The sequence below is a fragment of the Sander vitreus genome, chromosome 4, assembly GCF_031162955.1.
Source record: "Sander vitreus isolate 19-12246 chromosome 4, sanVit1, whole genome shotgun sequence".
Lineage (NCBI taxonomy): Eukaryota > Metazoa > Chordata > Actinopteri > Perciformes > Percidae > Sander > Sander vitreus.
In genome coordinates this window covers 2,028,736-2,056,480 of record NC_135858.1, presented here as the reverse complement: position 1 = coordinate 2,056,480, position 27,745 = coordinate 2,028,736, and the positions used below count along the sequence as shown (strand labels likewise).

Genomic DNA, 27,745 nt, shown 5'->3' with positions numbered 1-27,745 from the left:
CACACAATACAGTAACGTGAGCTATTTAAATTAAATGGGTACATGGTTAGACCTCATTTGCTCTTACCAGCATATCGCCCTTTGTAACGTTACGTTGTCCTCAGCAATTCTGCCACAATCGGTCCCAAAACGTCCCAGTTAGTAAATGACGTAACGTTAAACATATTCTTCGTAAATCTTCACCCTAATCCCCGGAAGAAAAAAACAAGCAGGCCTGCCTTGTTGCACGATCCAAATTTTCTTCAAAACTTGCCATTTTCAGCGTGTAGCTTGCTAGCTTGTCGTTTCCCGAAACGAACAGAGTTTTGCATAGCGAGGGATGTTCTACAGGAAATGAACTGTTGTAGATCCCGACTAGGTGTGAACTAACGTACTTAGAGCTGTCCACTTGTGATCTGATCACCCACGACAGATTTTAATCCTAGGTGGAAATAGGAAATCTGTGCAGCAGATAAAATGTAGCAATGTAGTATTGCTAGCCGCCCCCCCCACCCCACAGCAATACAATGCCGTTGGAGAAAGACGGCATCCTCCAGTGGCCACTTGCATGGCTTTCCTTTGTCTGTGTTCTGATGCTCTGTGACTGCTTATCCATTACACATTAACATTTACAGCCCGGACTAAAGCTTGATGTAGTGCACCGTAAAATGTGCACAGCTCATGCCAAAAGTGTCTTGGAACCTGCACTAATGAATCACAGTCACTAAAGGCAGACCAGGAGGAGTTTTAAGCCGTGCAGCCATGGCTGCAAAGTCTACTCATGAATGAAAGATGTCTCTCTACGCCACGCCACGTCACGTCACGTCACATCACGTCACACTGATGTTAGTAAGGTGTCTCTTGATAACATTGATAAGACTGGGTAAGACTCCGGGTTGAGTGGAGGGTGTGTGTGCTGTTTCTGTCCACTGGAGCGTAGAGTGGGGAGAGCTGCTGATCAAAGCCAACTGACTACATCATACAGCTCGATGGGAGCCATGCTGGGTTACCAGCCTCTACAGCTGCCACAGGTTCACAGCTAACAAGACCCTTCTGTGCAGCACACTGCAGCAAAAGGACTTGGATGTACAGTACTTCTCATTAGAGGAGCACAGGCAGAGAGGAACTAAGGGGAAACCTATCAAAGAATCTCACAGACACAAGCCAATGCTTAAAGGTGCAGTAGGTAGGATTGTGAAGATCCAGGCCAACAAACGTCAACATCGACAACTTCTCAGTCCCTCCCCCCTTTCTGCTAAAGCCCAAAACGGTCTCCTAAGCCCCTCCCCCCACAAGGGAGAATGAATACGTGTGCATTAGCAGTGATTGACACACAGTTAGACACCCCCCCTGGCCCTCACTGGTGTAAATGAACAGGGAGCTGTAGATTTTTGCAAATCTCACTACAGGCTGTAGGTGGAGCTAGAGGAGAAGGATTTATTTTTTAATGACCTGCTTCATGTAGTTCTACTGGAACATAGGGTCAGTTTCAGCAAATATGACAGAATGTTTTACAAGTCTTACCTACTGCACCTTTAAAGGGACAGTATGTCAGATTTTAAATTCCCAGGATACTGCAAAATAACTTTAATATTCATATCACCATGGTGTCGGCGACGCAGGCAGATGCGGCAGTCAGTCATACACTTTGCTACAGGAAGAAAGTAGAACTACAATTCCAGGAGGGCAACCCTAGAAGCATGTGATGTACATGTCGTTTTTACCAATACTTCAATGAAAAAAAGGCAACATTCGAGCAAAAATCTTTAAGGATTCTGCAGATGCTCAAGAATATTTGTCTTTTTTTTCCAGGGTTTATCATAAGCCTATCTCTCCTGACAGAGACTTGGCCCTTTTTGGATGCTCAGAGGACTCTTTAACCCTCCCTCTACACATTCAAACAGCTTTATTGATAGGCATGGTTCTGGCAAAAAAAACTAATTCTTAAGGACTGGAAAACATCAAATCCAGTATTCAAAACATCAGCATTAATGGATCGAATCCTGGGGCCCCTTTTTGCAATATCTGGACCCAATTTAATTCTATGCATACTACAGGACATGTTGGGGTTTTGGTTTCCTTGACTTGGGGTTACGATATATACTTGTAATTCTCCCCCACTTGTGTTTGTGTGTGTGTGTGTGTGGGCTTGTTTAACTATATTCGTATACTTTTGGGGTCCCGACAGCTTTGTGGGGCCAAAGTGTTGGACCCCACAACTTTAAAGGTCTGTTTGAGGGTTAAGACTTGGTTTTAGGATTAGGGTTAGAATGAGGTTCTGGTTAGGGTGAGGGTGAGGGTTAAGGTTAGGCATTTAGTTGGGATGGTTAAGGTTAGGGTAAGGGGCTAGGGAATGCATTATGTCAATGACGGGTCCCCACAAAGATAGTTCCACAAACTGTGTGTGCCGTGTGTGTGTGTGTGTGTGTATACTGGGAGTATGCTTGTTTGTTTCGTTTGCATTTTTTTTCATATGTTGTCAATAAACGTGTTAAAAAAGATTCTGCAGATGCTGGGAGAAAAACGTGACTCACATGTCTGACACCTTCTTGTAGTTGTGAGGGCAGGCAAAGGAGAGACATTTGAAGCCTCCCTGGAGGTTATAGCAGGTCTGTCCATATGAACAGTTGTGGGCGCCGGTTGTGCACTCGTCAATATCTGAAAATAAAGAAATAATAAAGAAATAAGCAGTATTCTTTTTTTTTTTTTTTTTGGTTCCGATTCAGTCATATCATTTTGAACGTAACTCATTCATCTTCAGAAACAGATTTGACACAGTTTGACAAAAAGAATCCCAACTTAAGGTCTTACTAGCTACTTCAGGGCTTTCAACCAATTTCACAATTATAATAAAGAGCTAGAAAATTTCACAAAAAATGTTGACAGTGTGAATGTTACTTGGTGCACATCCCAAGTTAGCCTGGCAGTATGTTTTACAGCCAGTCTCTCCCAACTATTTTTTTTGTTACATTTGTTAAACTAATTCAACCTCTGTTAAATAAAATACCTATCTTTTATTTAATCCTTCATGTGTGCTTTCCCAATCTGATGTGGTCTTGGTGCCGGACCATAACACTGTTCACTGAGGCCTCACCTTTGCAGGTGCGTCCATTGGCCGACATGACGTATCCATTAGCGGGACAGGCACACTGGTAGCTGCCAGCAACGTTCACACACTTGAAGGTACAAAGGTTCCCGATGCTCTGGGAGCACTCATCAATATCTGTTAAAAGAGACAAACATCTCAGATCAGAGCCCTGGACGGAAGCCGAAGGCAGGTTCTTTAGGTCTCTCTCTGTGTTTGTGTGTGTGTGATCGCTATGACTGTGCAAATGTGTTTTCATGTCTGGGGATTAGCGACAGGAGCTAGCTCAAGGCCCAGTCAGCCAAGACACAATTAAATCTGTTACTGGTGACGAGAGTCATGCTGCTGTTCTCCACATTCATGGAAACACTGTGATATGATTTGGCTCAATGAGACTTCATATAAGCAATTTGAGTTATTATAGGATGTTAAAACTCCTTCACCCATTCGGCCTTGACAGAAAAGTGTCCACTGTATTTGCCTTATTCCGTTTCCCTGAATATATCACGACTCAAAACTATTTCCAGTGCTTTCTCAAGATCTGACATCTTCTCTCTCGCTCTCTCCACCTCCCCCCCCCCCCTACAAACAGTCGAGGCAGAGGGCAGCCCACCAGGTTTCTGCCTGCTAAGAGGAAGAAGCAGTGTCTCCTCGCCGCTGTCGCACCAAATGCTTCCTCTTCAGGGTAATTGTTGGGTCTCTGTAAATTAAAGAGTGGTCTATCTGTAACGTGTCCTGAGATAACTCCTGTTATGATTTGACACACTGACCTGAATTGAATTGTAAGTCCAATGTTCCCTCTCCTTTTCAATTTGTTTTGGTTCTCCACCAACTCTACCAGTCTCTACCTAGTATCTTTGGTAGAAAATACCTTCACAGGTGTGTCCGTCCTCTTTCAGGTAGTAGCCTTGGCGACAGTAGCATTGGTATGAGCTGTAGATGTTGGCGCACTCCTGGCCACAAGGGTTTTTGTCACATTCATTTACATCTAAGCACAGAAAAGAGAAGATGAGATTAGAATTATTCCTGTTTTTCATATTCTTAAGGGGATAAGGCCGGCATTATTCAGTATTTTTCTTGTTGTCAACAAATCCTATCAAAATGGACTACATTTAAAAATGTGTTACCTTATTTCAATACTCTCTAATGGCCCAAAGCCCACTGACTCCCTCAGGAGACATACGTATTTAAAACAAATCTTCAAAACAATTGTCACAAATGTATAGTAAAGTCCCAATAATGTCCCCAGACTGCTGGTCACTGTGGTTTGTAGCAAACAAACAGACGGAAATTGTGCTTTTGTTGGGGATTATTTTCAGATGACGACAAATACACATTTGGGGCCCTTTTTAACGATCTAAGCGCACGGCGTGAAGCGCCTGGAGCAGGTGCGTTTAGGGCGTGTCCAAATCCACCTTTGCTAGTTTGACGGCAGAAAACAGGGTCCGGGCGCCGGGCGCCTGGTTCTACAGGGTTGTACTTAGTGTCTTCATTAATTCATAGGTGTGTTTTGGGTGTAACATGCAATAAACCAATCAGAGGGTCATCTCCCATTCCCTTTAAAAGCCAGGCGCCTTTAGACCTTGGCGCATTGCTATTATGATGGCGGATTTGCTAGGCAGGAAGGAGAGATTTTCAGGAGAAGAAACTGATCTGCTTGTGCGTGAAGTGAAAGCGCACGAGCAAAACATATATGGCATGAGCACCATGTCACCAAAACTCCACTAGGTGAAGCAGGCGTGGGGGATGGCTTGAAATGCTGCGTTATTGACTTTAGACCAAGTTTTTGTTGGTCAATGGCGCGAACACTTCCCGCTGCCTCAAGATAGCTATACGCTCAGAATGCACCTGAACACACCTCCCTGTAAGACCAGCACGCCCATGGGCGCACAGATGGGCGCAGGTTAGGGCTGGGCAATATGGAGAAAATCAAATATGACGATATTTTTGACCAAATACCTCGATATCAATACCGCAACGGTATTGTAGTGTTGACTACTGGTACTTTCACAAAATATTTACACAATGAGATTTTTTATAAATAATCATCAGTAATGTGGATATTATGACTAGGTGGGTAAAGGCAACTAATAGAACAGTTACAACAGTCTAATGTTAACAGTCTAAGCTCAGAAAATGACATCACTTTACTGTTATGCAGCCTTTAAAACCAGGAAAAGACAACACTTATGTCATATTACGATATTACGATATCCAAAATCTAAGACGATATCTAGTCTCACATCACGATATCAATATAATATTGATATATTGCCCAGCTCTAGCGCAGGTGCATTTGCTATTTAAACGACATGGGCGCTGGACGGGAAACTGACAACTGCGTCGGTCTTAAACTAGCAAAGACACTTGAGTTGGGCTTTGTGCTGCACTGCGCCAGGTGCAAGATAGGGCCCTAAGTGTTCTAATGAGTATTTAAGATAGAAGGATGTATGTGGGATTAAGTCAAAATAAACTACAGTGTGTGTGTATTGGTTAACTATAATGGAAATATGGAAATATGAACATGATCCTTTGATTTAACAAATAAACACAATTTCAACAGACAACTAAATGAGCACCACCCACAGAAACATCATCAGAAGAAAAAAAAAACGAAGGAAAAGGGAATTTCCTGCAGTGATTTCTAGTGCGCCGTCACAGAAGGCTTGTATCATGTGGACGCGCCGACCGTTTTGTTGTCATTACTTAGAATTCCTCATGGGGGCGGCAGAAACTACGCACTATAACTTCAAAATATTCCACATCTTTCAAACATTATTGGTATTATTCAACTTCTGAATGACATTCACACTGATTAAACCCATTCCCACTTTTCAACTCATCCTACTTCTTCACCTACTTCTTACACGTTCAAGCCAGCAATCCACTGTAGACTCAGCCAGTCAACATCCAGCATTCACACCGCAATTTCTTCAGAAATTGCATTCTCTAGTTATGTACGCACTCTCAGACACCTCCGCCATGGAGACTAAATTAAATTCCAAGAGAATACAGTTTTTGTGAAACAAACACTTACAAAGACTCATAAACTGTTTTTATCAATATATATATATAATCTCCAAAGTCTGTGTGAAGGCTGCATTTTGCTCTCCCCAGAGGCGTACCTCTATGCCTAGAGGTACTTACAGTCCATGTAAACAACGTGGCATTTAAATTCTCGATATATTAGAGAGAAAAAAAAACAAAAAAGGCTTACCTTCACAGTTCTTGCCATCAAATGCTAGGGAGAAGCCGGCTGTGCATGAGCAGCGGTAGGAGCCTGGGGTGTTTTCACAGGTCTGGGCACACAGCCTGCCAGGATAGCGCCAGCACTCATTTACATCTGTCAGTGCAGAGTAGGAGCTATTAGATAGCAGACAGATACCCCGAGGCCACTATGGACTCAACGCCAGTTCTCATACAGACACACACCCAGTGATGTTTAGAGTAGGGCTGCTCGATTATGGAAAAACTCCTAATCACAACTATTTTGGTAATTTCCCTTCATACTTTTCCCGTTTGAACTTTTGTCTTCATTCTGAACACAAGTCAAAATAAGAGTTTACTTGCAAAACGTAATGTTCAAAAGAATTGTTTTGATTACATTGTTTGGTGATCGAGCTGAAATCAAAATCTCTTATCATCAGCAAAAGAAAGAAAGAGTACCCCCTGTCCAAGTTACTCAAATCTGACATTTTCTGTGCAGTGAAGTCGAACTGAGCCAGTGATGTGTTCTGTCTCCAGCGCAGATCTGGCTTCAATAACTGTTTGAACGACTAAACCGCCAAACTGGCGCAATGTTCATGTATGTGGAATGTTGAAAGTTGTAATTGCAATGAAAAAAAAACAACAACAAAAACTCCAATGTGCTCGTCACAGGTCTAGATTGCCGGGGGACTTCCTTTGACACACTGATCTCCTCTCTCTTTCCATCTGCGTGCATTCATGTCCCGGTAATGCTCGTTACTAACTTATCTCCGGGGAGCTTATTCCCCGGAGTCCTTATATTTTCTCGCCCCGCAGTTTTCCTTGGATTGGGGTGGCACCTAAATCATTGTTACAGCTGCTGTGGTCTTGCTCGACGCTCTGCTGTGCTATCTTTATTGTTACTTTAACTGCCACTGTTCACCATTCCAACTGCTATACCTATACCTATATATCATATTTCTCTATATCTGTATATCTGTATCAGTGTCTGTGTCCAGACCGGCAGTGACAGATGCCGCCCACACAGAGTCAGGGTCTGTCCGAGGGTTTCTGCCTAAAAGGAAGTCTTTCCTCGCCACTGTCGCACCAAATGCTTGCTCGTGGGAAGTTGTTGGCTCTTTATAAATTATAGAGGGTGGTCTAGACCTACTCCATCTGTAAAGTGTTCTTGAGATAACTCTTGTTATGATTTCATATTATAAATAAAATTGAATTGAATCTCACAGACCTGACACGGCGATACGTACCGCTGCAGACCTTGCGGAGGGCATCATACTGGTAGCCCGTCTGACAGTCACAGCGGTAGCTGCCAGGGAGGTTGTGACAGATCTGGCCCACTCCACAGCGGTGCGTCCCCATCTGACACTCATCAATGTCTGGACAGGAAGAGAGAAAGATAGAGTACCTGAGCACCCATCCTCTCTGCAGCTGACTGAGTCTAACGTCAACACATCCAAACGGTCGTGATCATTGATAGATTAATGATTACAAAAATGATTGGAGTAATTTATGAAGCCAAATGGTTATCAGTGTAGTTGAAATATTTGGGTTAAGAACGGTTGGTCGGACATCGAGGCTGTCACCTCGGGCTCTGGGAAATTGTGATTTTTTGAGACGCACTTACAGATGAAGCTGCGTGTCCGACAGAAGCTCTGCTATGTTCACATTTACGAGAACGTTATTAATATTTCCCTCATTACTTATGGATTATTTCACACCCACTATTAATCAGAATTTTAATTTATATGATCCAACCGGCCAGAACCGTGGATTAACCACGGGGTATAACTATATATATATATATATATATATATATATATATATATATATATATATATATATATATATATATATATATATACACACACACACACACACATATATTCTCTCTCTCTGTCTCTCTCTATCTCTCTGTCTCTCTCTCTGTCACGCCTCTTTGTTTACATGGCACTACCCATGCAGAGGATACATCGGTGTATCCTCGATTATAGATCATTCAGGGAGCCACCTCGCTCTTAAATCCTCTCTCCTTGAGATGCATATGAGGAATTGGGACGTTCTTCAGGACGGCGCGCTGAGATCAATTTCCGGGTCACAAGCCGGAGGTACACATTCGGGAATTGGGAAAGAGACTGTTGAGATATTTCAGCCATGCTGCTGTCCAGAACAGCTCAACAGCTTTAGTAATAGACCCTGTGTGGAGACTATTTCTCAGACCATCACAAGCTACAAAAGCTGGAACTAATCACACACATTGACATTGCCAGATGAGCTTAAGACCTTTTACACCCCCTTTGACTTTCTCAACAGAGCCAGCTGCCAAGTTTAGTTCCAAGTTTATTATATCCTTTTTTATATTTAAGAGCTGAACATTGTAATATTTAAATGGTTTATTCAGCTCAAAGCATGCAGGAGTAGTAGTCAACCGAAAACATGGATGGAATAATAAAGATTTGGATAACAATAAGCTGCAACAAACTATTTTATTGTGAAGAAATCATAATAATGAGGTGAAGTTAAAAAAAAATTGTAATAAAATATTTCATGGCTGCTTCACGGTTTCATGGTTATATTTTATTTTTGTATCTGTATTTATTCATATTATACTTTTTTATTTTAAAATGTCTTCATAATGTTATGTATTCAATTTTTCAACCCTAGTCTATATCGACACCGTTCCACTTCCGGGATTGTTCAGCTGCCGCCGGAAATTCTGCCGGATGTCCGTCACCTTCCTCTTCCTTTGTGTTGGCGTTCTAACCTCCGGTGGATGTGTGAGGACTATGGTTAACTGCTCCTCAGATCTCTGCAGGGTAAATCCAGACAGCTAGCTAGACTATCTGTCCAATCGGAGTTTTCTGTTGCACAACTAAAACAACTTCTGAATGTAGAAATGTTCCCGAGGCTATTTTGCAGCGGCACCGTTGCTCCGCCCGGCACCAGACCTTCCTCCGCAGCGCTGTGGAGGAAGGTCTGGCTACGCGAGACTAAACTGGCGTTAACTGGCGGATGTTCAAGCTCATTCTTTTGCATTTGAGCACCTGTGTTTTAGCCAAAACAAATACAATATCAATGCTTTCATTTACATATTTTCCATAGTTGCCAGCCTCCCTCATCCATGCTGTTGTGTTTAAGAGGTAAATCTCACCGACACACGTGGCTCCATCAGGGCTGACATGGTAGCCGGGGTTGCACACTATGATCTTCTGCTGGCAGGTGTAGGAGCCCACGGTGTTGATACAGTTAAAGCCAGAGCCGCACGGCTCACTCAGGCTGCTGCACTCATTTATGTCTGCAGAAACACAGAGAGAGAGAGAGTATCACGCCTCAAGACAGGGAGGTGTGTTCAGGTGCATTCTGGGCGTATTGCTATCTTGAGGCAGCGGGAAGTGATGGCGCCACTGACCAACAAAAACCTGGTCTGAAGTCAATAACGCAGCATTTCATTGTTATTTTAACAGAGCATTAGTAAAATGCGCCTAGGCTTATACACAGCGCGCACACACTATGCTTGTTACACACACAGGGACGCACAGCAGCACACACACATGCAGAAGATTACAAATAAAAATATTACGGTGCAAATCCTCCATCATAATAGCAATGCGCCCAGGTCCAAACGCGCCTGGCTTTTAAAGGGAACGGGAGATGATCTCTGATTGGTTGATTGCATGTTACGCCCAAAACACACCTCTGATTAATGAAGACACTAAGTACAACCCTTTTGAACAAACAATCTGCCAATGGAACCGGTGGAAATTCACTTCATAAGAGTTTTTGAAATAAGATATGACCTTCAAACAAGATGATCCATCTTTTACAAATAACACAGCAGCTTAAAAACCTTAGGATTTTGACTCAACTGAGTGAGACTCACAGAGGCAGCCAAGCCGAATTGCAATTACAGTAGTGGTGTCCGATAGCTTTTAAACATCACTGTGTGAACTTATTCCGCACCCTGAAGCAACCACAAGGCACAGAAATCCCAAACAGTGCTTGTGCGGATACACAAGTCACAGAATTGACAAAATTGTGAAAGTTAGTCTGAAAGATCATAATAAACAGTTTGCATTAGAGAAAGCTAAAGGAAGCCTTCCACCATCAGTGATAGATCTGTAATGTATGTGCAATCACCTGCTGTGAGTCATTAGGCTTAATGATTACTTTGCTCTGCGTGGCTGTTAATATCAGCCGAGGCATATGAGACACTTTTATGATATCAGGAGCACCCAGGGGTGAGCATTATGACTACCTCGTGGTATTTCCCCATTGCAAGATGATAAAGTTTCCCTACACACTGCTAAACAAATAAGTAAATAATTTAAAGGAAAGCGGGATATCATTTGTTTAATCCGTATAAAAACCGATAAATTGTGGTTTTATTGGGGGTTATGTGCCAGACTATTTCTTGGCCAGGCGCAGGAACTTCTTGGAGTCTTGTCACAGTGAGGTTACCAAGCAAACAGACGAGAAGAAGAAGTCACTGCGCTGGGCCAAAAATGTCCAGCACGTAAACCCCCCAAAAAAAACACAACCTGTCGTTTTTACACATTGTTTTTAGTTTCCCCTTGCCTACAGTCTTTATGCTAAGCTAAGTGTCTCCTGGCAGTAGCTTCACATTTAATGTAAATAATGAAAGTAAGCATATTTCCCAAAATGTCAAACTATTTTATGCCCGTATTGTATAACAGACAGGAAAGAGATGACGGGAAATGGGTTAAGAGAGATGGGGAATGAAATGCATCAAAGATGTAGATGGTTGGCACCCAAATCCTTGGGGTTAAGACGGCTCTACGCAGAGCCTACACAGTAGCCTACGCATTAGCCTACGCAGTAGCCTACGTAAGTGGCCTACGCCATTGTTAGGATTTATACTTGGTGTGGGTGTGCGTGGGGAGTGTGTGGTAGAGTGAGTGAGAGAGTGATGGGGTTAAGGCCCTGACACACCAACCCGATAATCGTCCGTCGGACAGTCTCAGTGACTCGAGTCTGTTCGGTGTGTTCCGTGCCGTCGTCCATCGGAGGAGCCGTCGACCTTCATTTTGGCCGACCTGGCTTGCTGGGTCGGAGGGCGGGCAGTCGGACTGATTGGTGGAGTTCTAGCCCTTGACTAGCGAATCAGTGCACTTTTGTTAGCGTGACGAACGGCTCTCAAAATCTGACGCAAATCTTTTAAACTGACCTTTTTTGATCTGAAATGAAGACAGATTCAGCAACTGCACGGCCTTAAAATGTTTTCAGAAACACGTTTCGCGAAATTCACAAGCAGCTTCAACCCGGCAGCACAGGCGATCTAAACAATCACCACAGTGTCCTAAATTATGGCATTGAATGACATTATGATGCAAAAGTTGACCTTTTGGATATAAAATGTCATCACCTCATCATTTTATCCTTTTAGTCATAATTAGCGCATGAATTCTTGAGTTTTGCATAGCATAGAAATGTACACACTTCACAGAGAGTGAGAGGGACGAGGGTGTGAGCAGGGACCCAGCAGCTACATTTTGCCTCAAGGCCATCCTAGCAGGTTAATCAATCCATGGCGAGACAGCAGGACAAAGATAAACTGTTCTTTGCCATACTCTCTATTAGCTATTTAATGGTCATGTGTTATAAGTTTCCGTTAGCCAGAAGAGAGCAGCACTGACAGTCTCTTACCGATACAGTTGCCATGGGAGTCCTGTGTGAAGCCGCTGATGCACTTGTGTTTGGGATTACACAGGAAAGAGCCCGCTGTGTTCTCACACACAAAGCCCATACCACAATTATGGGTTTGCAGAACACATTCATCAATGTCTGGAAGAAAGAACAGATAAAAACCAAAACTAAATCCAATGTCAACTTGAGAAAATAGTTCACACTATATTCAACTGTTAAGAGTTTAAATGTGCTGTCAACTCTCTCAGCTCGTTAACAGTACAGCAGGTGGCACTGTGGCTCAAGCCCAGAATAAACATGTGCAGCATCCCAGAAACTTCCACTCACACAGTCAATGTTTAACTCGAGGAAAAATTCCCCTTACTCTAAAATGACCACAACTCTGCAATTAACAGAAGTTGAACAAAACGTCTTAAATGACAGTTATTGAATCTCATGAGCGATGGATGGAGTTTAAATGGAAGATTTGTGCCGCAAGCCCGTTTTTCAGTTGACGTTATCCTGTTACGTTATCCTCTGAGACTCATCCTGTGGCACACAAGCAAAAGTTTTTTTTCTCTACCAATCATCATCAGAGGGATATATTTCCAACATCACAGCAAAGATCTCTCCGTTCTTTCATGCAGCTAATTAGTTTTTTTCCCCCTGTTGGATGGTTGACTAAATATTACCTTCATTACCTAGCTACATTGATTAGTCCTCCCTGGTGCCAAGTGCTGATGACACCAGTCATAGAGCTTCAAGTGCTTTACCACCCGCGCAATGCTTCTTCTCTCAATAATTATCTTGTCACATACTGAACCTTGGGCATCTGCTGAAGCACAAACATCACTGCAGGGGCCAAAAACATTAGCATACATCTTGATGAAGGCTTGCTGACTGAGCGGAGTTTAAGCCTGCATTCACACTGAGTGTGTCGGCCTTCAGGAGGTGCAGCGAAAACGCAGGTCTTTCCATTCATCTTAAAATGGGGGTAGTGCGTTTAGGCTGCGGAGTTGGGGGCCGCAGAGGGGAGCCAGAAAAAGCGGCCTGCGGCGAAAAGTTGAGACGAGACCGATTCAACTTTTGGAGAAACGCAAGTCGACGTCACGCTGCGGTGGCCAATCATGTAACCGGAGATCAGACTTGTCAGTGTGTTTTGAGTCGGTGTGAGACTCCATTACAGGAAACAGGAAACATCACTGCCTCTATCGCTGTCACAACATTTTAAAGACTATGAGGTTGAGCGAGACGAGGCTCAGAAAACAATGAGCTCTCTAAAAGAGCTGACGGAAAACAATAATTATACAAAGTCTAAGTATTGTAAATAATCCATATAACTCTGTTTCTACACATCACTCTGAGGATTTGTGTTGATTTCTCTGTCACTAAAGTGGACTGTTTTCATCTGAACAGGGATGGAGGGGGAAAATGAGCTGTCTAAATGTATCCTGTTCCTGTTGAAGAGCGTCTTTGTTAACAACTGTCTGTCATCAATAATGCCAGAACCTTCTAATAGCCTTAACACCTATGCCAATGTACTCCACTTCAGTCTTGTATTCAGGGATTTGCGAGTGCTCAAGGGGCCCTTTAAAGACAAATTATTCTTTGGTGTATTCAGAGACACTACACAGCAACAGAATTATGCAGGGCCTCAGTTTGAGCCAGGGGACTTGGACTTGTGTGCTGTTGATTGTTGGATCCTCTTTAAATTGCTGAGAAACTGGCAACACTGAGCAACACAGTCCAACCCAAACACTAGCCTCGGCCAAAGTAAGTGCCAAGTTGTGTTAGGAAGTGGAAATAATTCAAGGTATTGTTTAGAACCTCACATGAAGGCTGTAACTACATATAAAGGAGTAGTATGGGGTTCAGCCAGATGTATCGCAATCCAGTATCTCTAGGAATCATGTCCATATTGGACTAATCTGCAGCTTATGATTTATGTCCAAGGTTATAACCACGGTTTATTTGCCATTATCACAATATTTTCCTAGCCTTAAACATACTGTAGTTGCCATGCACAGATATTGTAAAAAGTGAGAATTTAAATAGTAATAGTTTTTTTTCTAATGTGTTAGAATAGCAGATGCAATGATATGCAACCCATGCAATATGTGATTACTTAGTTAAACAACATTTACGTGAGAGAAAATTGTCTGTTTTAAGTTGTAGCTTGCGTCTGGCAAATTTGATCTAAAAAAGGGGCCCCTGGATCTGTCCAAAAGGTCACAAAATCTGCCTTCCAGCACCACTAAAGCTCACTAATAACATGTTGTTTTTCCTGTGTGGTTGCCGGGCAACAAGCAGAGATTCCAGTAAGTAAAATGTGTGTGGCCCAGACATAGTCCAGCACAAAAAGGCCCATACACGTAAAACCACATTTTTTTACACTTTGGTTTTTGTATCAATAAAACCAACAGGATACAGTATCATTTTTTTCAATTAGTGAGCTTTAGATATGCTGGTATTTTGTTAGCGTCGCACAGAGCCGGGCTAGCCGTTTCCCCTTGTTTCCAGTCTTTGTGCTAAGATTAAGCCAGCTGCTGGTTCCAGCGTCATGTACCAAACATATATGAGAGTGGTATCAATCTTATTATAGATTCTACACCAGAAAAAAAACCAAGGGCTGATGTATTCTATAAACAAAATGTTGGCATGGGACGTAGAAAAACCCTGCTATCACTAAAAAAAAAACCCAGGCTTTTGCAGAATTGTCCAACGTTGACGTTATTGTCTGGCGATAGGGTTGTGCTAGGTTTTGCTTTACTGTCCTTTCTGTCTAATTTCTGTTCTCCAACCATTAAAAAGAAGGTAGAAACCCTGTGCTGCATATTAAACAAGACATCATCAGCATTGCCAGCGACTACTTTAGTGGCCCTGAAAGTGACCGCTGGGTTAATTGGCCTTAATGAAATTCATCAGGAACAATGAACTCACCCTTGCAAACACTGTTCCTCAGCTGGAAGCCGGCAGGACAAGTGACCTGCAGCTCGCATATAAATGAACCCACTGTGTTTACACACTGCTCGCTGGGCCGACAGCTATGGGTGTTGGTTGCACACTCATCCACATCTGCAGAAAAAGAACAACAGTGACTGTGTGTGTGTGTGTGTGTGTGTGTGTGTGTGTGTGTGTGTGTGTGTGTGTGTGTGTGTGAAATGACAGGGGGGGGGGGCTATCCATCACACAGGGCCTGTACATAATTCTTACCTCCCAACTGACTCTAGATCATGACGGGGCTCAATGAGTCAGCAGCAGATGGACGTCAGCAAAATACACTAACAAAGGAAGTCGTTCTTAAATCTAGGCGTATGAGGCATTACATGATTTGCTTTTGCCTGAATGGAAATCACAAGCTGGGAAGTATGGGGCGAATGTGGCTCAGTGTGGCTCAGTGTAAATGTGTGTTAAGGCTGGGCATTATATCAATATAAATCGATATTGTGCTATGAAATAAGATATCGTCTTACATTTTGGATATCGTAATATGACATATATATAAGTGTTGTCTTCTCCTGGTTTTAAAGGCTGCATTACACAAAAGTGATGTCATTTTCTGTCTCTTACCAGTTACTAGCTGTTCTATTAGTTGTCTTTACCCACTTAGTCATTGTACCCACACTACTGATAATTATTTATCACAAATCTCATTGTATTTTGTAAATATTTTTTGAAAGCACCAATTCACCAAGTCAACCCTACAATATCGCCACAATATTGTCATCGAGGTATTTAGTCAAAAATATCGTTATATTTGATTTTCTCCACATCGCCCAGCCCTAATGTGGGTGAATGTTCATCTGATGAGCACCTTGTATGGCAGCCTCGGCCACAGTGTATGTATGTGTGTGAATGGTGCCTGTAATATGTAAAACGGCTTTGAGTAGTCATTAATACTAGAAAAGCGCTTTAGAAATACAGTCCATTTACATTTGTCACAAGGGTCAATGGGTGCATTCTGATCCCCTAGTAGTTCCCTGTGAAGTGGACTGTACGGGGTATTCAGATACGTTAAGTACCATAAGCTACTGTTAATACTTTTTTTGGAGGCAATGTGTAAACGTGATTGACCCGTGAGGTCATATTTATTTTTTAACGTGCGAAAATTTCGGACTCAGTGTGCAAGTACCTTCACACCCAGTGGGTTTCTGTGAGGTGAGAAATACTTTCAAAGTACTAATGATTAAAAATACAAAAATACACAGAGCTACCCAAAGGCTCTTAGCCCCACCGAGTGGAAAAACTATAGGGAGCTAACATGCTCAGTTCAAAAGGGAACAGTGAACTGTGTAGGGAAGAAATGAACAACGGTTCATCACAACAAGCAAGATTACCGATCAGTCATTACATCTTGAAAATGAAATGATCATGTTACCATGGTAATGCACGGAGGAATCTACGTTGGTGACGTTGCAGGGTGTTCTGAATAGAGGAATTTTGTCGAGGGAAGTTCCCTCAACCGACACAAAACCTGCTAAAGAAGTCCACTGAGGACCAACTAGAACCATTAGTTCTGGGGAAAGTAATTTAGTTAGTTTTGGTCTTCTCCACTTTGATTTAACATTCACTCAGTTGGTGTCGTCCAAAACGGCTTGGGTGCTAATATGGCTTTGAATAAAGTTTGAGTTGCTTTTGTGTTGTGTCAGTGTTACTGTCAGCCAATGACAGTAATGGTAATGATTAGCACTTTGTGCAAATACGTTTCGAATTAAATGATTTGATTTGCCATAGGCGAAGAAACAAGGGCATTCTTGCTGGTATCCACAAACAGGAAGTGCCATCACTAATCCAAAACATTGGAAATATACCTAAGAAGCTGACGCGTTTGCGGTGGCAAAAAACAAACAGGCGGTTTCATTTTAGCTGGACTATGTAAAGATGTGTTTTCCGTACCCCTATACTGCACACAATAACGTCACATAATCTGTCCTGTGAGTGCTTTTTGGCGGGCCATCATATCAACTTTGGACAGTGACTGCTTGTTATGCTTGTTTGTGTGAAATTAAATACAGAGGTGCAAACCTTTGAATATTTATTAGTCAAACAGCAACGCAGCCAGTACATACAGGCACGGTTGATTTATGACGGTGGTGGGCTTATGCTGAGGCAGTGGATCGTCGCTCTGTTGTGGCTCACAAGCTGATGCATTATCTTATCGTGCATCACAGTGCATTGCCGATTAGCTGGACGCACTAATAGCATTGGTCTGGTATTATACATTCCAAAGATACATGTGTGGGTATCTGTGCGTTTGTGTGCATGCGGGAGTGTGGCAGTCATCCAGATTTGAAGATCATCCCGAAATATGTCGTATTCCACAGGGAACCTGACGGAAAGGTCTCGACCAAATCTGCATGACAGAGCCAGGGCGGAAAAACAAAAACGCAGGAACAAGAGCGAAACATAGTCTCCTGTGTTGCCTGCGTGTCTGTCGGCAGTCCCTTGATGAAATGCCTTTCTCGTCTTTCAAAGCTTTTGCTGCAGGGAATCTGAATGAACTTGTGTGTCTTACAGCACCTTCCCACGGGGAGCAGGAGGAAAACCACTGATCCGAGGTTTTTTCAGCAGCACCTGGTGAGTGATTAACATCCTGCAGCTCTTTTCTTATGAGCTTATTCACCTCCGAAAAACCACACAAGCATCAGCTCTCACACAACATAGTTTATTGTATTATATAAAGCCTCTGTGGAGCTGCAGCAAACACATTCATCTTACCCAGTAAAATGAACCATTTTTCCCCTTTTTACATTGTGTAACTCTCTGTATAGTCTACAGGACTCATCCTGTCCAGGCAGTGCAGTGGCAAATGTCCCTGTTTTTCCCCAACCGAGAGACATCTGTTGTCCCCGGCGTCTCGTTCGCCTCGCCCTTTGGGTCCTGCTCGCCGCCAGGCTTGGGGATGGACAGGACTGTTTCCAATGTTTGCGTATTGCTAGTGGTGCAGAAAGTCGCCTTCTACTACCGCTCAGCATTATTTCCAGTGCGTCATTCGAAGAGCCAAAGAAAATAAAAGGAAAAATGTTCCTATTGCCTGTCCCTACCTCCCCTGACTGGTCCCCAGGGACAGCAACATTACACAGTTGTGAGGAGTGAAGTGATTCAATACAAGGTGGAAACAAAGACTCTATTTTCTGAAAAACACAAACGCTTAGCTGAACGGAGTGGAGGGGGGAGAGCAGATTTAGAAGAATTCCATCAAGAGACCAGAGGAGGCTCTGCGCAGGGAGAAGTCTGAGAGGCAGCACTATTAGGCACAGAAGCAAACACACACACACACACACACACACACACACACACACACACACACACACCCCTCTTGTTCATTCACAGCTCAAACTGATGTCAGCCTTGGAACGTTTGCAAATTTGGTTTGAGACAGGAGGGTAAGGGTTACACAGACGGGTGGGACTGGTTCACAAGCTGTGAGCATGATTTCCCAACCATCAGTAACAGGGGATAAAGTCAGGAGGATGTGCAGATCAACAATATTTTTTCAGGCTTTATTTAACAACTGAGCAAATCCATCTGGTGAAGGCCACGAGATGTAGCTGAATGAATCTTGTAAATAATAATCAATAATAGTAATAATCAATTGAGTGACATTGAGTGCACAGGGCACCAACCAAGAAGCATTTCAAGGTTATGAAAACACCATTACGCAGTAGTGTCACTCGCACTAGTCTCTGTGCTTCTATGAAAATAGAGCACCTGGAGTTATACTATCTAATGAGAATTTGTTGTCAAAATAATCAATTGAGTGACATTTTGCTAAAAATGTACATATTGGGGCAGCCTCTAGCTGATTGTTGGGTCTTTGTAAATTATGTGTGTGGTCTGGACCTGTAGAGATCTGTAGAGTTCTGAGTTTAAAGTCAGAATTCTGAGAAAAAAATCAGAATTATGACTTTAGAAAAAAATCAGAGATTAAAGTCAGAAATCTAAATAAAACTGAATCAAAGTTAGCTGTTAATAAGTTGGTCTGCACTGGAGTTATAGTGTTCTACAGACTGTACACATGTTGCCCTTATCCACAGTAAAGGGAGATAAACATTATTCTCTTGTCCTGAGTAATCATTCTCATGTGTGCTGCACAGGGCACCAAACTATCAAGACGCATTTCAAGGTTATGAAAACACCATTACGCAGTAGTGTCGCTCGCACTAGTCTTTGTGCGTCTATGAAAACAGAGCACCTGGAGTTATACCATCACACTATTGAAACATCTCTACAGCCCTGAGCTGAAACTCGGGGCTGATTTCAATTTTCAGTTACACCTTCCACCTCTCCTGTGAAAGCGAAGCAACGACGCTCCGAGCGTGGATTGTAATTTGAGAGCAAACTTTCTCAAAACTATAGATACAAAAGAACACTTTTGGACCCCGTTGTGGAGTGTGGATGAGCGGACACTTTTCATTTCTTCTTGTAAAAGCTTGCTACAGCTAATCACGGACGGAAAGTATGGTTGAATCGGGAGAGGACAACAGAGAATCCGCTGCAGAGCTAACAACAACGGTGGCTAAAAAGAAGGGAACAGTTTTGTCACCGAGCAGTCTCTGTGGCCGTAAATCTTGTAATAAAAAACTGTGTGAGAGTAAAGCGTGTGAGCTATCAGCTACCCGGCTCTGATCAGGAGAGGGAAGAATGCCGAGAGGAAACGACAGCACACAGATCACAGAAATGACAAACACCGCAGAGGACCTAAATGAGATAACAAAAAAAAACTGTAGTGAGACTATTTAGTGCAGGGCAGTGATGGAGTACTCAAGTCTGATTCAAGTCACTATTCTCTGGACTCGTGACTCCACTTTGACTTGGGCACTGATGACTTGGACAAAGACTCAGGGTTTCCACCGGAAAAGTTGTTTAGCCCAGTGGCAAGTGTCTTTTTCGAAGAGGGCCCGGCTGGGGCAAGTCACACACTGATGGCAGCTGATAACCAATAGTTTCTGTGATAACAGAATTATGGATGGAATCGTGAAATTGAGAATTTAAAAAAAGCTATGAGAGAGAGGGCCCTACAATTAAGTCAGTGCTAAAAGCTAACTGAAGATTTAAAAAAGTATGACTATGTCTAACTTTCCAAAAGAGCCGCCCCACAAAATCTTAGAAATACATAAAAAAAAAAAAAAAATCATTCCCAGTGGCTTAGGCCACCAGACAATACACTGGGGGAAACCCTGGGGCTCGAGCATTCATGAAATAGGATTTGGAAGTCGGATGAAGTGTCTGACTACTTTTATGTGTAATAGTCCGTGATGGAGTACTCGAGTCCTGGACTCGGACTCGACAGTTGGTGACTCGACTACAACACTGGTGCAGGCTCCCATCCATAGATAACACCCATGTATTACATGCAACTCTGAAAGCTGATCTCAATGCACTGACTGATCTCATGAAGTGGCGTATGTATGACACGCCAATTCGTATGCCGTTTTTGCGCGTTATAAAGACGCTTAATCGTTTTTTAGCGTGTTTATCCACGCCGTTTGGCCTCCATTGACATACATTGACATACATTACATGTGAATTATCGGTGTAGTGAGTAGTACGAAAGGAGGGGAGGTTGGTTGGGGTGGCGGATGGGTAAAACACAGGACTTTCACCCAGGAGAGCCGGGTTCGCGTGTGGCATTTATCAACTGTTTTCTTTTTTTTTGTTTTTTTTAATAAAGCCTTCCCCAATGTTCTTTTCCTAAACCCAACCGCTTTATGGTTTCCCTAAGCGTGTGACGTTGGTCACCGTCGTGTTTTTTGTCGTTTTTTAGTGTTACTAAAGCCTTTCCCAATGTTCTTTCCCTAAACCCAACGTTTTTCTTTTTGACGTTGTTGATCGCTGATAGCACGGCACGTGGCGACGCCACGTGGCGTGTATGTTTACATCCGCTGTACACAGCGTAGACACACATGTGGATAGCTCAAAATGCGTACAGATAACACGCCATTTGGCTTCAGGAAAGTGGCGTGTATGTTTACGTGAAGTCATAATGCCATGTTGCAATGCACTATTTTGAGGAAGAAACAAATCAAATCCATCCCTGCCCGCAACAGTTTGTTTAGGACTCAATTTGAATTTCATAGAACTGTGAAGGTGGCAAAGATGTGTTAAAGCAAGAAAACCACTATGATGTTTGAATTTGGTTTGTCTGTGTGTGTGTGTGTGTGTGTGTGTGTGTGTGTGTGTGTGTGTGTGTGTGTGTGTGAGTTCAGGAATATCCATTCACAGCCTGGTGATGAGCAGAAATAATATCAGAGCACTGAGCAACTGTCTAGCCCGCACATTTACTATTCAGCTCGTTTATAAAGCCCTATCACAGATCCCATCCTGGTTGACACACTGGTAGGATCGCCATGGGAACAATTGTGTGTTAAGATCTTACATCCATTCGTATGTAGCTGAGTGCATCATATGGAGATAAGCAGCTTTACTTACCTTGTAAAAATGTGATTTAAATGATATTGGATCTCTATGATAGAAGTGCTTCCATTTACTGGAAACATCCATTAAATCCTCAAATACCCCCGTCACACTTACACCTTGTAGTGCTGTTTGCTTTTTCCATTCCAGTCTAAACCAAAAGTTGCCCACCCACATCTTCACATGTGGGAACACTTTCGGTCCTCACTCGGCTCACTGAACAGAGTGAATTTCGGAGGGGAAACACTAACTCTTATGTGCGTGTGCATCCAGAGGTATTATCCCGTCTGGTGACTGACGGACAGATTAAATAAACTCAGCCAGGTCTGCCAGACACACTCGCACTGTATACATTCACTATCACAAGTGCAGGGAAATCAAGATTTCACAGCAGGCCTTCAGTATTGAAGCCACACATGATCTGAGAAAACTTATTCATACAAGCAAATTATATTCACGTTGATATCACTCACTTTCTACCTGTCCTTTTCTGTAGCGACATCTTGTACACTCAAAAGTACAAGTGGCGTAAGAAGGGATTAGAACACGCAATGCTTTAGCTGTTGTGTATTGAAAAAAAGTTGTCGCCATGTTGCAAATGCATGGATCAATTTACTAACTACTGCAGTAGATTTACTACCGTAAGACCCTTCATGTAAAATAGTCTTTGGCATGGTAACAATTACATTTGGGAGGTCTCATGTCGATCTATGTGATGAGTTTTTCCACAGTAAAATGTTGTGCGTGCAGTTGCTTATCTTGCCATTTTACATGGATTCTCAGCTGCCCTAGTCTCGCGTTGCCAGACCTCTCGCCACAGCGCTGCGAAGTAAGGTCTGGCTACGCCACAGACGCACAATCGTCTTGGGCGGCGCTTAGCTCCGGACGCAGCGACGGTGGCTCTGCTAAATGGTCTCAGGAAGCAGGCCCGTATTAATGAATGAATGAATGAATGAATGTGGTGCCCCTGGGCACAATACCTCAAAGCCCCCCCCCCCACCCCCCCCCCCCCTTTACCCGTGCTGTCCTCCTGGCAAAAATATCAGGACGTAATCAAGGGGATTTCTCAAATGTAATTTACTAACTTATCCAACTCCATACATGTAGGCATATGAGCAGTGAGCACTATATTCAAATATCTCAATTCAAAATGTCTATCAATGCAAAAAGCTTTTGAAAAATTGTGGGTCGGTCAAATCTGTATTTTTCCGACTTTATTTCACGGGCCCTGAAAGCAACTCCGCTGATAGGTCAAAAACTTTCAAAAGCATCATGGGAAAGCTAAAACTGCTTTAGCATCACAGCTAACGACAATAAAAGGACCAAAAATGAATAGGATATGGACAAAAGACTATCAATATTAGATCTAAGAATATGGATTTATTGCACTAAGTCCTCTGAAAGAAATACGAGTTCTAGGAAAAGAAGCGCCGACTGCGGACCGGTCTTTTACACTTCTCTGCATACTGAATAAACTCACGAAGCGCACACACCGTGCTGTGTGCTCAAAAAACACGGAGAAGGGTTGGGCGCACCCAAGTCTCACCCAGAGGTGGGGGGGGGGGTTTGTGTAAAACATTTTTTTCTTTGCTTGCCAATTACATTGAATCAGGAAAGCCAACCACTTATCATTTTTTATAACAGTTAATATTTTACATTCATCATTATAATAACATTTTTCGGGGGGTTAAACTGGCCACTTTTGATTATTGTTAACCTCCCCCCATCCCCCGAATGATACATTTGCGCGTACTTGTGGACCAACTCAACTCTGACAGATTGGGCAGGGGGAGTGATAGTGGTCATGTAATATGGATTTATTTATAATGTATTATTATTATTGTGAAATTAGTATTCATAAACGAGTACCGTATGGTCTTTCAACAATTTCAAGTGAATAATATAATAATTTACGGAAAATATTGTTAATATTGTATGGTTGTGAATGGTTGGTGCCCCTGGGCACTGGCCCAAGTGCCCTTATGGATAATCCGGGCATGTCAGTGTTTGTAACAGCAGCTGTAGCTGCCACAGAGTAATTGGCCGTTGTTGACTAATGCTCCAGGCAGCAGGAAGTGGGAGCACAATCACTCAATGCATTGTTTAGTATCACAAGACCTGCATTTGCCTCCTTCATCAGTGACTGCACCCAATTAAAAAGTGTCCCGATCCCTGGACAAACTGTTGTCATGGCTATATGTGTTGCTGTTCGTGTATACAGCAGTTGAGTGCTATTGTTGATGGCGTTGGGTTGCTTGTCACCTTGTGCAAACCCTGCTCGAGGGAGACAGCTTAAGGGATACATACGAGCATTGTGAACCACTCCAATTACTGCCAACGTTGCCATGACAACAACGAGCGGGCAGCCCTTACCTTCACACGTGCGTCCGTCTGTCATCAGCGAAAACCCTGGGAAGCAGGAGCAGCGAGTCCGGCCGGCCACCGCCGTACACTGCTGACTGCAAGGACCGTTTTCTGCATGACACAAAATTGCAGCATGATCACCACCATGTTTATTATTATTGCTTATGAAAAGGATCCCCGTTAGCTGATGCCCTAGCAGTCAGCTACTCTTCCTGGGGTCCACACTAGACACGCAATACATACACATTACATCACAGACATTCCATTACAAGAATATATGTAAAGTCACGTCAATGTGCAATACATGCATGTGTACACACACAAACATACACACAAACGCACATTTCCCATAAACAAAAGATCAAACTAACAGTCAGACTTAGTAACTATCACACATTATAAACATGAACATAACACACTTTTTTTTTTATTATAGAAAAACAATTATAAAACACAATAGGAATAATTTCAAACAGTGTAAGAATCCTATAAGACTTATACAGTTACTTTCCAATATTCAATCTATCATGCCAGATAGGTTACTCTGCATTTACTACATCATGTCTGGATTCCATTCATTCACTCATGATGTCTTCAATTCTCATCTTTGAGCTGTTTCTCTGCTGTCTTTGTAATTCATTTAGGGCTGCAACTACTGATTTTTGATTATTTTCTCAATCAATCGATAAGTTGTTTGGTTTATAAAGTGTCTGAAAATCACTGTCACAGAGGAGAGAAGAAACTAGAATAATATTCACATTTAAGAAGCTGACATCAGAGAATTTCTAATGACTCAAACCGATTAATGGATTGTCAAAACAGATTCATTTAAAAGTTGACAAGTAATCGATTAATTGATTAATCTTTGCAGCTCTAGATTAGAGTTTAGATTCTCTGCCTGAGCCCGAGCCCGAACCGGACCCGACCCACGGGCCGGGCCGATATTTTCCGCCGCCATCCTCGGGCCGGGCCCTTGACCAAGCATTTGTGTTTTTTGAATCATTACTTTATTAGCCTTATTCGGTGGGGAGCAAGCTATGGCTCTCCAGCTTCTCCCGTAGCTCTGGGTGGATGTCCTGCACTGACTTGAGTGTGAGGTAAACTGGGCTACATCACGTCTCCCCCCTCTGCAGCACTGTTGTCGGCCAGTGCGTCAGCATGCAGACCGTGGCGAAGGACGGAATTAATTAGGTGATCGAGACAAGAAAGTCTCCTATATGGTTCCAGGGCTTTGATTATGTTGCTGCCTTGATCTGTTCCCCTCACTATTCGGCTGAGGGAGCAGCTAGGGTCCAGGTTTTTTTTACGTTTCTTCATTCGGATCCATTTGCAATCTGTTCCATTCTGAAAAAACAAACTTTTTTACATGCTTCGTCCTTGTTGCATTACTATTCATGAAGATAATTCTAAACAGATTTCTGTAGTTCAAACAACTCGGAATTGTAGTTGAGAACGTCAGTTATAACGGCCCACGTATTATAAAAAAAATCGGGCTCGGGCTCATAATTACAGTTAATGTGTCGGGCGGGACCGGGCTCGGGTCGGGCTTGATTTTTTTGGGCCCGATCTAAGCTCTAATCTAGATTCAAGGAAGGAGCCCCTCATGAGCCATCACATTCAACACAACAGAATCAATTCTCTCTATTTAACAGCCCGATAGTTTGTCGACTGTTACAAAGACGCATGGGCCAGGAATTTCTCACAATTTCTCACCAACACATTCCCTGCTAAAGTGTCAGAAGGCCGCTCGATACGTCGATCAGGTTATTCTTACAACTAACAATCAGAGGCACTTTGAAGGAGCATGGCTTTTGTTGGAGCCTGGAGTAGAGACTTAAGGGTTTGCACTGTTGATCTCTGCCTGACTTGATCAAGATTCAGCTCATGAAGCTGCAGCAGCACGGCTCAACAGTTGATCAGTGAAAAATGCATGCAGCGAGGCAACTGCCCCTGTTTTTTTTTGTGTTTTTTTACTTTTTTACTTCATAAGGGAGTTATTCGCCTCAGGGCAATCAGACAGCAACACATCATGTCAGACCTTCTCAGCCCGGCCTGCATGCTTTCTTTCAATAAAAGCAGAGCTGATTTGTTGAGCAGATGCTTACTGGGCTCTAGACATTGAGTTGCAACTGCTTGTACACTTCACCGCCTTATATGAAACTTAAAATACTCTTTTAAGCCCTCAAACCCCTATTACCCCTATTTTCCACCAGGCGTCTGCACTGCGTTCCGGAGGCGGCGCGAGCAATTGCAGCCAATACAGTCAATGCTTGATATTCCACCAGCCGCGTCACGGCGCCTCCCAGAAGCGTGCGTGAAGCGGCTCTCCGCTCCCCTAAAGATACGCGGCACGCGGGGCATTCGGACAGCCGGGCAGGAAGCGAAAAAGCGAGAGCATCCAGACAGTTTACCAAAACACCCCCAATATTGTTTACGTCTCCTCTACAACACCACGGACGACAAGAGATTCATCTTGGAGGTGGAAAAACATAATAAAGACATGACAGACTCTTTTTATGAGGACAACACCAGAAAAAAGAAGGCATGGAGTTTAACTGTAGGAGTGCTTGGAGTGGAAGGTAGATACTGGCTTAATAAACACGGGATTGTTCTGTAAAGTACTTGTAGTGACAATAAAATCTGCGAGTTGGGCAGCAAGACGCTGCGCTTCTGAGACGCTCCCAGTGCGGTATGGCGCGTGGCGGAGGACGAAACGAAACAGGAACGCAGCCGGAACGCAGCACAGACGTGTCCAGTGGAAAATGGGGGTTACACATAGGGCTAGGCGATATGGAGAAAATCAAATATCACGATATTTTTGGCCAAATACCTGGATGACGATATTGCGGCGATATTGTAGGGTTGACAATTGGTGCTTGCACAAAATATTTACAGAATACAATGAGATTTGTGATAAATAATCATCAGTAGTGTGGTTACAATGACTACGTGGGTAAAGGCAACTAATAGAACAGCTACAACAGTCTGGTAAGTTCAGAAAATGACATCACTCTGCTGTAATGCAGCCTTTAAAACCAGGAGAAGACAACACTTATGTTATATTACGATATCCAAAATGTAAGACGATATCTTATTTCATAGCACGATATCGATTTATATTGACATATTTCCCAGCCCTAGTTACATATAAAGCTGTAACACACAACTTTAGATGATGGCACAAAAATCTGGCAAAATGGCAGCTGGCCGGCAACCCGAAAGGCATAGGTTTCATTTCTAACATTTGTGGGGGCGCATTCCTTTGAGGGCCTGGTTTTGGTTATTTTTTTGTGTGTCGAGTTTGACTGAAGTGTGTTTTATGATTATCATAAAAAATTTAATAAAAAAATAAATATATTTTGTCAATGGAGTCTGGTGGCTTAACAACAGTATTTGGCTTTGAGGTATAGTGCCCAGGGGCACCACATTGTCTTAATACGCATGTCTTAGCAGAGCCACCGTCGCTGCGTCCGGAGCTAAGCGCCGCCCAAGACGATTGTGCGTCTGTGCTGTAGCCAGACCTTACTTGGAGACTGTGGAGAGAGGTCTGGCAATAACAGCAGTTTCTTTTCACATCTTACTTGTTGACTTCAGGATTTATTTTTACTAAATAGTAAGAGACAGTTTTGGGGAGTTATATCTGGTTTCTGTTAGGGTTAATTAATCTCGTCTTGGGTGTACGTAAGGTAAGGTAAGGTGTACGGCTGTATCTTTCTGTTTAGGTGTGAGAATGTTTCCTTTCTCGTAATTTTGTGAGTTTAGTTTTTTTGTTAACTAAAAAAGCTAAGAGAGCTTAGCGAAGTCGCAATGCATACTGGTACATGTGGCCACAGTTGCTATGGCTACACAAGCAGGAGAATGAGCTTTCTCAGTCAATATGGGACACGGTGGGGGATTTATTTCTTTAACAGACTACATATACCATCAGTACTGATTGGACATCCACAGTAAAGGTGGAAAATCTTCCCTTTAAGTCAGGTTGGTTGAAGGGCAGAGTAAGATGAATGATCAATGAGTAACCCAAGAATACAACCTGATCTATGCTTTTCATTT

At 42.9% G+C, this 27,745-nt stretch overlaps 1 protein-coding gene across 5 annotated transcripts in view; it reads right to left on the bottom strand.

Moving 5' to 3' along the window:
- The window catches only part of fbln2 (fibulin 2), a 73,533-nt gene that overhangs the window by 3,298 nt on the left and 42,490 nt on the right, over positions 1 to 27,745 (bottom strand). For 2 of the 5 annotated variants that reach the window (XM_078247671.1, XM_078247672.1), the window contains exons 8-16: positions 23,702 to 23,803; positions 14,852 to 14,986; positions 11,933 to 12,070; positions 9,420 to 9,563; positions 7,519 to 7,647; positions 6,282 to 6,407; positions 3,936 to 4,052; positions 3,074 to 3,202; positions 2,514 to 2,637 (exon numbers count right to left, since the gene is read on the bottom strand). In XM_078247671.1, coding sequence (XP_078103797.1) covers positions 2,514 to 2,637; positions 3,074 to 3,202; positions 3,936 to 4,052; positions 6,282 to 6,407; positions 7,519 to 7,647; positions 9,420 to 9,563; positions 11,933 to 12,070; positions 14,852 to 14,986; positions 23,702 to 23,803 — 1,144 coding nt within the window. The remainder of the gene's footprint in view (positions 1 to 2,513; positions 2,638 to 3,073; positions 3,203 to 3,935; positions 4,053 to 6,281; positions 6,408 to 7,518; positions 7,648 to 9,419; positions 9,564 to 11,932; positions 12,071 to 14,851; positions 14,987 to 23,701; positions 23,804 to 27,745) is intronic. The other 3 variants (XM_078247674.1, XM_078247673.1, XM_078247675.1) reach the window with 3 other exon arrangements.